Source organism: Falco rusticolus, chromosome 2, assembly GCF_015220075.1.
Source record: "Falco rusticolus isolate bFalRus1 chromosome 2, bFalRus1.pri, whole genome shotgun sequence".
NCBI lineage: Eukaryota > Metazoa > Chordata > Aves > Falconiformes > Falconidae > Falco > Falco rusticolus.
In genome coordinates this window covers 15556446-15566899 of record NC_051188.1, presented here as the reverse complement: position 1 = coordinate 15566899, position 10454 = coordinate 15556446, and the positions used below count along the sequence as shown (strand labels likewise).

The 10454-nt window shown below is 38.4% G+C and overlaps 1 protein-coding gene across 1 annotated transcript; it reads left to right on the top strand.

The window, feature by feature from the left end:
* Positions 1-632: 632 nt before the first annotated feature.
* On the top strand, positions 633-8708 carry LOC119143871 (collagenase 3-like). The gene is made up of 10 exons (XM_037378543.1): positions 633-761; positions 862-1103; positions 2272-2420; positions 2512-2637; positions 3512-3673; positions 4471-4588; positions 5190-5323; positions 5684-5843; positions 6711-6814; positions 7439-8708. Exons 1-10 carry the CDS (start codon positions 639-641, stop codon positions 7537-7539), a joined length of 1419 nt encoding a protein of 472 aa, XP_037234440.1. The 5' UTR covers positions 633-638; the 3' UTR covers positions 7540-8708.
* Positions 8709-10454: the final 1746 nt, after the last annotated feature.

Here is a 10454-nt window from a genome sequence, read left to right as displayed (position 1 = left end):
GGGAAGTCACTTTAAGGATCTCTGAAGTAAAATTTCTGTTAATACTTTGGAGTTATATTTCTTTACAGAAACAAGGAAATGTAATATCCTGTTGTATACTTTATAATGTTATTTCTTATCAGCCAAGGCAACATTTATGAACGATTGAAGTGTGTATGATCTATTACAACTGTTAAAAATTGCTGTTGAACTAGTGTAACTACTGAAAAATTGCAGAATTTGTTTTAAAAACCATGCAGCTTGTTACATATTTTTATTGTCTAACGAACAGTAGAAAGGCAATTTTTCTAGCAGAGAAGAGTAAGTTATTGCAAAGTTATTGCCAGTTATCGTCAGTGTAAGTTATTGCAAAATAATCAAAAAGTGCAGTTTGCTTCTGCCTGTTTCTTCCCACAACCTATGTCAATATTCAGAAACCGTGTTTATATGAGGATACAATTTCAGAGCCCTCAGTGGGACAACAGATGCCTAAACCACAGTGTTGGGGAGGAGAGAAAAAGTAGCCATCTAAGCATGTTTACTTTCAGCGACAAGGAAGTTCTAACTTGTCCCTAAGTGGTGACTCACTGGGTTGGGACTATAAAAGTAAAGGTAACTGCTCTCTAAAACATCACGGCTTCAGACTTCACAAATCCAACATGATGCAGGCAAGACTTTCAGCTGTCTTCTTTTTCTTGTTGGGTTTGTCATTTTGCCTGACAATCCCTATTCCCCTTGAAGACAGCCATGAATTCACAGAGAAAGACCTTCAGTTTGCAGAGGTACAGTATAAAATAATTAATTTGCATATTTTATAAATAGTAAGTTGTGTAGTTACAACTGTTTCAAAACTAGGCTCATTACTTCTTTTCCCCTTTTTAGCGCTATCTCAGGACTCACTATGATCTCCGTCCAAATCTTGGTGGCCTAATGAGGAAGAGTGCCAATACAATGGCATCTAAACTTCGAGAAATGCAAGCTTTTTTTGGTTTGGAGGTGACAGGCAAATTAGATGAAGAAACATATGAACTGATGCAGAAACCAAGATGCGGTGTCCCAGATGTGGGGGAATATAACTTTTTCCCTAGAAAACTCAAATGGTCAAAAACTAATTTGACATACAGGTAAATGCATGGCATATTGAGTGTTACTACCGTTATTACCTTCTTTCAGGTACCTTGTCCGATAGGTTGCTCAGTTGGGTTGTTGGGAGAAGGATGCATTTGAGTTTGACAAAATTCATGTTGCAGTTTAAAATCTCACAGCCCCATTTTTGGAAAGGTCCCCTGAGCCCATCTTACAGCCCAAGGAAGTAAATATGATTTTTTTCCATTGCACTTTGTTGTGGAGGAAGGCTGGTGTGGTGTAAGCTAGTAACTCCTCATCTGGCCTCCATGTAAACACTCTGGTCACATCCATGGTGCCCAGTGAAAGAGGGGTAAGGACTACAACCGTGCACCTCACCACTGATCCTCATAGCACTTAACCTCTAGGTCACTCCTTAGCTCTTAGTGCTTTGGACCTGGTTTAGTGTCTGCTTCGTATAGGTCCTGTCCTGGACAAAGCACTGTAGAGGCAAACCGATCTGTGTAATGTGGCTCTGAGATCAGGGACTGATCCTTGTCTCTCTTTCACAGTCCATTTCACAGTCCCATTTCACAGTCCAGATGTCTATGCTTGGTCTGACAAATTTCACACCGTAACCTCAGGAAGCTGACCTCGGGAAGCTACGGTGCTTAAAGGTCACACAGCAGCTCCTTCTCCCTTAACACAACAACGTCATCAGCAGGGGGTTTTGACCAGCTGCAACCCAAGTTTCTTTAGAGGACTCCAGATATGAAATCACCAAACTATCATTTCAGTATCTAGGGATAAATATTACTTTTATATGAGTGATTCTAGCTTATAAAAAGCCTTGAATCATGTTTGCTCCTCCAGGTAGTGAGGGTCATGAAATATTTTATATGGCATAAGAAAAAGTTTGAAATTACTGATATGATTTGACATAATACAGTATACAACTGTCATTTTCTGTTTCTTCTGGTGCATATAAAATCAATTACAGAAAGCTGTTGGATCATTTCAGATGTCTCTGAATGATTTTAATGAAAATAGAAATGGTTATTTTTACTTTTTTGAATACTGTATGCATCTGCCAAGCTCTTTGTTTTTAGGTAAGAACATACGGAGGAAAAAAGCAAAAATTTTAGTGAGGTGTACAGTTAGATAAAAGTTTGTTACACATTTTCTTCAATTCACACAATTAACTGGAGATATTAATCTGTTTGATAGGATTATGAATTACACTTCAGATCTGAGACGTGCTGACGTAGACAGAGCTTTCAAAAAAGCATTCAAAGTTTGGTCTGATGTGACACCCCTTAACTTCACCAGAATACGAAGTGGTATAGCTGACATCATGATCTCCTTTGGCACTAAAGGTAACGCAGAATGAATTATTTTTAATTATAGTTATATTGCTGCCAATAAGACAGGATAGTTGATTTAAATGTTTTGAATGTTGTTTTATAGAACATGGTGACTTTTACCCCTTCGATGGACCCTCTGGATTATTGGCTCATGCTTTTCCCCCGGGTCCAGACTATGGAGGAGATGCCCATTTTGACGATGATGAAACTTGGTCAGATGATTCTAGAGGTAACAGAAGTTCCTGAGATTATTTGAAATGGTGATATATGGACAATTTTGTCCTGTTTGATAACTGTAAACTGTTTTGCCTGTGTACTGTTCATTACGTTCACTGGTAACTCATAGGAAGTTGGGTTTAACCTCCAATCATAAATAGAAGTAGAATATATGCCTAGCATAAATTTTAAGGTACACACCTCCTAAACAAAGTGATAGTAAAAATGCCACAAAGAAGGTATTTTTTCATCTTGGCATTTCACTGAGCAAAAGGGCAGCTAGTTCTGATCACAGATTGATGGGAATTACATACTGAATCCTATAGATAACACATATAATTTAATTTGCTGCAAATTGTCTACTTGCATTGAATTTGAAAATTCTTCACCTTGCCTGTTGGGGACAGAGCTTTAATAGAACAAAACACTATGGGTTTTTTCAGCACTATGTTATTTCACCCTCCTGGCATTAAAGCTAATTTTTGCAATACCGAAAACAATATAGACTCCCTGCTAGACGTGAATTCCTGACAAAAGATGAAAAATGTTATTGATTTGAGTAAGGCTGACTTTGCCCTAGAGCTTTCCGGTGTTACTAAGAAATTTTAAGAAATCTAAATCTGCCTACAGAGCAACACTGTCAAAAAAAAAGATTTAGTTTGAATCCAGCTATAGCTATGAGATTCTCAATCGATTAGGCCCTTAACAAAACAAAACCCATGGTACTTCAAAAAAGGCAAGCAATGTACATCATTTTCCCATTTATTCAGGTGTCTGCTTCATTGCCCCATATGTTAAAACATAAGTGTTAAGATCAGTTGATTAGTCTAAGTACACTTTGGTGATACAGGGAGCTATGCAGTTACTTTCACTGTGGTTTGTTATAGGGTATAACTTGTTCCTTGTTGCTGCCCATGAATTTGGTCATTCTCTGGGACTTGAACATTCTAGAGACCCTGGAGCTCTGATGTTTCCAATTTACACGTACACTGGAAAAACTGGCTTTGTGTTGCCTGATGACGATGTTCAAGGGATCCAAGAGCTCTACGGTAAGTCTGTATAACATACATACCCTGTGCTGTTATAACCTGTTATAGATGCACTACACAGTTACCACAGAACTACAGATCTTCAATAGCAACAGTCATGACTGATTCAGACCAATTCGCTGGATACTTGGCAACTAGACTTCAGGAACAGAAGATGCTTAGATTTAATAGTTCAGATTAAAAAAAAAAAAAAAAGAATAAAAAGGAAATAACACTGCAGAGGACAGTTTGTCACTCTGCTGCCTCCTTTCGTGGGGGGCAGAATCTTTATACTTTTTGAACTGCCTCAAAAGAGAAGGGAAAACAGAGCTGAAAGGAAAAAAACAGAAATATCCATTTTTCATCATGGAAAGAAGAAAACTTTTGGGGGACTTTCACAACTTGGGTTAAAGAAAGCAAGTCTGTTTAACATCTTTGCAACACTGCTGAACTGTGAAGTCCATGAATGTATTTGGCTAAAGAAGAGAAAGAGAGAACAGACTTTCCCCAGTACAAATAGATTGCTCATTATGCTTGTATTCATCATGCTGTTTGGGAATTCTTCCATGTCCTCCTGTTCAATACCATGATCATATAACCATAAACTTATAGAATGGTTTGGGTTGGAAGGGACCTTAAAGATCATCTGGTTCCAACGCCCCTGCCACGGGCAGGGACACCTCCCACTAGACCAGGTTGCTCACAGCCCCATCCAACCTGGCCTTGAGCACTGCCAGGGATGGGGCATCACCACCCTCACAGTATCCACAGAAAAGAAATGAATGTTGTCAAACTTAGATCATATGATATGATTCCAGGTGCTGGAGATAGAGATCCCAACCCAAAACATCCCAAAACGCCAGAGAAATGTGATGTAGATTTGTCACTTGATGCAATAACTGAACTGCGTGGAGAAATGCTGATCTTCAAGGACAGGTAAAGTGATTGCCATGTCACAGATGATGGGTGCTGGATAAAATTTGAGCAAGAGAAAACACCATCTCAGATTTTTTACTAAAGATTTGAGTAATCATACGTTTAAAAAATCACAAATCAATACAGATGTCTTTAAGAAACTGCATCATGTATCTTTTTAGGGAGGATTTATAATACAGTTACAGACTTGACTGCCTAGTAATATGAAGATAATATGGCTAAAGACTGACAGTATTTGTACACATTTTTAATTTCACGGGGCTTTCTTCTACACACACATATCTACTAACATTTATCTGAGTGAAGTTATACTACATTCAGAAGCCTTACATGGGACAGCAGCGTTTCTTTTATTCTAAATGAAAAAAAGATTCAAGTTTGGGGTTTTTTGTGATGATCACTGTGTGAGTGACAGAAATGGTCTGCAGCTAGGTGACTATGAGGAAAGGAAAGGTCTACAAGGAGCTCTATGTATTGAAAATTCTATGTTATATAAAAAAATAATTCTCCATTAACTACTTTTTAATATAGCACATCAAAGTTACTGGTATTCTGTAGTATGAAAAAAAACCCATAAAATATGTTTTCTTTTTATGACTAGGTTTTTCTGGAGACTGCACCCTCAGATGGTTGAGGCAGAACTGGTGTTACTTAAGTCTTTTTGGCCAGAGCTTCCAAATAAAATAGATGCAGCTTATGAAAACCCCATCAAAGATCTTGTGTTCGTGTTTAAGGGTGAGTTTTCAATTTTGTTGTTGGCAGAAAAATATACATAGTCAAGCTCAGTAAGTGATGTAAAGGTAATCAAGAGAAGAACAAAACATCCTACCTTCCTTGCTCAAAAAGCAAACTCTGTTGGTTTCACCCTGTGAAAATCTATGCAATTTCCAGTGACATTCCAGTGATTAAGCTCAGACTACAATTAGGCTCAGATGACTAGGATCATACTTAGCATAAATAGTTTAATAACTGCTGAGTATGTGACCTAAGAATCTGTTGCTTGTATTAAAACAAGGATCATGGTATCCTCATTTTATTCTGTTTCTAAGTTGAGCCTTTACAAAAGACTCATGCATACTTTGTTCTTATTTTCAGGAAAGAAAGTCTGGGCTTTGAACGGTTACGACATAGTTGAAGACTTTCCTAAAAAGATATATGAAATGGGGTTCCCAAAAGAAATGAAAAGAATAGATGCAGCTGTCCATATTCAAGACACTGGCAAGACTCTCTTTTTTACTGGAAATAAGTACTGGAGGTAAGCTGGTGACAGACTGGTGTGTCCCTGGTCATAACCTGTCCAGAAGTATCAAAACATCAGTTTTTTTCAAACCAGCCACTTGATTGTAGCTCATGTTTCCAGTCTGTGCTTTTCATTAGTGCTGTAGCTGTGTAGAAGAAATATGTCATAAAGATGTATGCAAGACTTTTATAAACATATGGGCACAGCCTTTAAAAGCTGAAAGAGTGCGAGAAAGGAAAGGAGAATAACAATGCCTTAGTCCAGGAGAGTTTGTAACATCAGCATGTCTCCTAGAAAAAATTCCCTTCTTGCTTCTTTGAGTTGCTTGTGTGACACAAAATGGTATCAGTGCTGTGAGAGTAAGAAATCTATCCCACCCTAGGATGGCTGCTTTTTGCTGCCCATGAGTGGGACTTACAGCCAGGTCTGATGCATAATTAAGACATTACCATCCCTTCCCAGTATCTTTGTGCTAAGCAGCCTCAGGATAGGCTTGTAGTGCAAATACATCCAGGTACAGTCATCTCCATATAAGATGTACCTTCTAGATCAGTTCTGAAAATATAGCTTTGTTACTTTAGTGTTTATTGAGCTTGTACTTGCGGTGGAAGAGTGCCCTGGTTATTGTCCTGAGTTTCATTAGACATAAAGTCCCCAAAGTACCTGGTGCTTAGGGACATGGTTTAGTGATGGACTTGGCAGTGCTGGGTTAACAGTTGGAGCTGATGATCTTAAAGTTCTTTTCCAGCCTAGATGATTCTATGATTCTAAAGGCTGCTGGTTACTTCTGATGTGGGTAACTTCAAAGCATATAAAGGGCACAAGACCAAAGTCCCAGGCTGTTTAAATCTGAATTATTTTTTTTGTGTGTGTTTAATATAGTTACGATGAAGAGGCAGAGGTTATGGAAGCAGGCTACCCCAGGCCAATAGAGGAAGAATTCGCAGGAATTGGTGATAGAGTGGATGCAGTCTATCACAGAAATGGTACATAATCTGATAATGAAACTTTATTAAAATGAGTTGTTATTGAAACCTGAGATTAAAGTCCTGTGGGAAATTCTGTTATTTGCAGTTTTGATTTTTTCACATCAATACTTCGGTTCTTGGCTGAATCAAGTTGCTGTTCTAAATTGCCCTCTAGTCAAGGTGCTCTTACAAACTGTGTACATACATATTTCAGGAGCCAAAAAAGATCCGCCTCCTTACTTAAGGAACCTAAAGTGATATGCTTAATATAGAAGTGTTATAATGTGTCCATTCCTCCAAATGGAGCCCATTCCTATCCAACTCTTCAAGGAGTGTTTCCAAGTCAGAGCCTTAAACATTAACTGGCAAATCCTGTATTTTTCTAAGCAAGTGCTGTATAGGAATAAAACACAGAGCTTGACTCTAGATTAAAATATCAGTTATTTTGAAATACCAATCCAAGCCTGGCAAATGGAATAAGGACCTTTGAAAATTTAGCTCAGCATTCTAAATACTAAAAAAGTGCATTAAAAAGAGTTATTAAAAATGAAAATAAACAGCATAGTTTTTATTTGAAGGGTAATTTAAACATGCAATGCAGTTTTCTCAGGGTTAATTAATTTTAACTTTTCTTTTCCTTAGGTTATCTCTACTTCTTCAATGGACCACTGCAGTTTGAATACAGCATCTGGAGCAAAAGAATTGTCCGTGTCCTGCATACTAACTCCATATTTTGGTGCTAATTACATCTGAGTGCCATGTCATAGGCTGCAGAGCAGCTAGTAGTACAAGGAAATAATAATATGGGCATATAGATTTATTAGAGGAGAGGACAGCAAGGTTCTGTGAACAAGCACTGGCTACCTATCACCAAATGTATACTGTATATATTGAACTATATAGCTGCATGTCAGTCTGGGACTGAATTAACTTAATAGGAAAGAAGAAAAGAAATCATTAGCATTTCAAGGGGCATTACACCATTTAGAGTTTGTCTAGTATTGAAGTGAGAAGCTGGATACATCCTACATGATCATGAGTACTATTGATTCCCGGTAATCTGAGCGTGTCTAATACCTTTCAAGGATCTCCTACCACGTCCCAAGAAATAGACCTGATAAACCCAGGAGTGTTATATTTTTAAACTAATCCTTCAGCAATTTGTGAAATTCTCATTAATGTACTGGGAATTCAGATGTGTAATGGATGAGTCAGGACTGAACGGTGGCTGCCTGAGCAGGATACACCCGGCTGCAACAATGAACTTAGGGAATTCAAAGGTATTTGAATGTATCCCCATTTGAATAGGAATGTCCCCCTGGAAATGGATGCCCATGTCATGTTTGCAACAAGTAGAAGGTATAGAAGCACCGAGGTGTCATTCCAAAGCAGACAGAAAAGCAGGAAAAGGGAAGAGTATTCCAAGCAGAAATCATCAGCCTGTGTGATACCGGGGAAACCTGAAAGAAGTGGCAACAAGAGCATCATGCAGGTTGAAACCTTGCATGAAGCTACATCTGGTATCACAGCCCACGTTTTCAGCTGCTGTAAAGTGGAGCAGTTCAAGTGACATTTATAGAGGTTATGCCTAGCTGTGCCAGCAGAGAGCCTGCACATCCAAATCAAAATATTCAAAAGAATATCTTTTTTCATGTTGGTCATTCTTTTAATATCTATATCAATTGTTTCAGTACCATCTAAGGGGGTTTGGGGGGGTTGTTTTGTTTTATTTTAGTTTGGGTTTTTTTTGTTTTGTAATCATTGCAGGTGATGTGAGATTGGGATTATTTATCAATTTGAAAAAATAATATTAAATAAAATGGATAAATAAAATGACATTGTGAAATTGCTTAAATTTTAATTTCCTACGCTACATATCATAAACCCAAGACAGAACTATTGGATAAAAGAAATCAGGAACGCTACCTGTGCATTTTATTCATTAAAATTTTCACCTCTATTTAAAAATCTGTTTTGCTTTTTTTTCCGTTTGAGTAAATGACTTTTTTAGAAAAGAGAGGAGGAGAGAAAGACAGAAAGAGAAGAAAAAGGAAGGAGCCCTCAGATTTGCAGAATAAGAACTAAGTTGGAATTAGTCCTTATCATTACTGAAGGTATGAGAAATTAAGAAATACTGTGAAATTCAGTTCCACATTAATTTGAATGCTAAACATAACTAATAACTAATTGAACTACATTGTCCTCTTCTGCCTCCTCAAAATCAACCCCTAAGTCAATCAATCAGCCAGGCCTGCCAGACAAAGCCCATCAACAATGAACATGTTTAAACAGGCATTAACTGCCAGGCTCACCCTCCAATGAGCCAGATGATTTTGACTCTGTAACTTATGCAACATAAACAGTCAGTCAAGGTAACCTAATAGATTTAGTGGTCTCTTCTGACTGTAAAACTCTGAATTAATGAATTTCAGACCTTAGTATGCTTAAAACAAATGCAAGGAATTAGAGCTGAAAGAAAAAAACATTACAAATGGAAAAAAACAGACTAAAATGAAAGTTCATTGTATCATCTGTTATATGATAAAATGTTCATAAAAGTGGTAGGGAAAGAGGCAGTACAATTCTTTATGCATAACAAACAGAATCTGGCTCATTTATATGTAAAAATCATTTTTGACAGACACGGTCTGCCTGAAAAAATAATGCTTGAATTGGGCTGCAGTTTATCTTAATTACTCTGCAGTGAAATAAGGGTCTCTAGATGTAACCCTAGTCCTCATTATTCTCAGTATGAAGACTTGGTGGAAAATTGCGTCAAAATAATAAATTGCTTTCCTTAAGGGCTAGTTGTTGAGTCTGAGTGTTCTGAATTTCAAAGGTCTGACCTGAGCCTCACTGGAGCAGGGAATGCAAAGGTGGACAGGGAAGCAAGGAGATATCAATGAATGTCTTTCATACGTACATGAATTTCTGTTAACGTTGAACATTTGGCAAGGGAAAAAGCTATTGCATAGAAAGCTGAATCTTCCAGAGGCTTCAGCATGATCACATCCAGCTGCTCCCCAGTCCAAACAGTCAGATTCCTGTTTGCCACTGGGCTGACTGGAAGCAGCCTTTGGTACAAGTCCAAGCACAGCTCCAGCTCATGTGCCTGCATTCCCAGTAAGAGGCGAGCGCTGCTCTGTGCTTAGCCCTACCTCAGCTGCGAGAAGTACCAGGCTGTCAGTTCTTGGCACTTTGTTAAGAAAAAATGGAAAACAAAATGCCTGTGCTGCAGATGTGGAAGGCTGAGGACAGAGCCAGAGAAGCCCTGGTGGTGCCAGCAGCCACAAAGCAAAACTGTCCACAGGGCCTAGTGCCCTGTGGGACCTGCTGCCACCTCAGGAGAGTAACATTGCGTGAGTGCCTGGTGGGAACCCGTATGGGATATCACCCAAGTGCTGAAAAGAAATGAGCCCTTTTCTTGAGACAGAGGCTGAACTGACTCTTTTCCTTGACATGTGAGTGAGGAAAGGACCACAAAAGGCTGAGACATCTGTGCCCCAGGATGTAATATAAGCAGAACTAATAACTTCCCACCTGGTTTCTAGTTTTCACAGAACTACACAAACCCACCTAACGATACATGAACTGTTGCTGATTAATACATCTTTTATATCCATTTTGGTCTCGGCTAAAAATTATCTTTTGGAGGGGG

Bases quoted from the DNA above. Each gene is read 5' to 3' on its own strand.
- LOC119143871 (XM_037378543.1), top strand. From the start codon at position 639: ATGATGCAGGCAAGACTTTCAGCTGTCTTCTTTTTCTTGTTGGGTTTG. The intron at 3,674-4,470 runs GTAAGTCTGTAT...ATATGATTCCAG, and splicing joins AGGGATCCAAGAGCTCTACG to GTGCTGGAGATAGAGATCCC. The intron at 5,324-5,683 runs GTGAGTTTTCAA...TCTTATTTTCAG, and splicing joins TCTTGTGTTCGTGTTTAAGG to GAAAGAAAGTCTGGGCTTTG.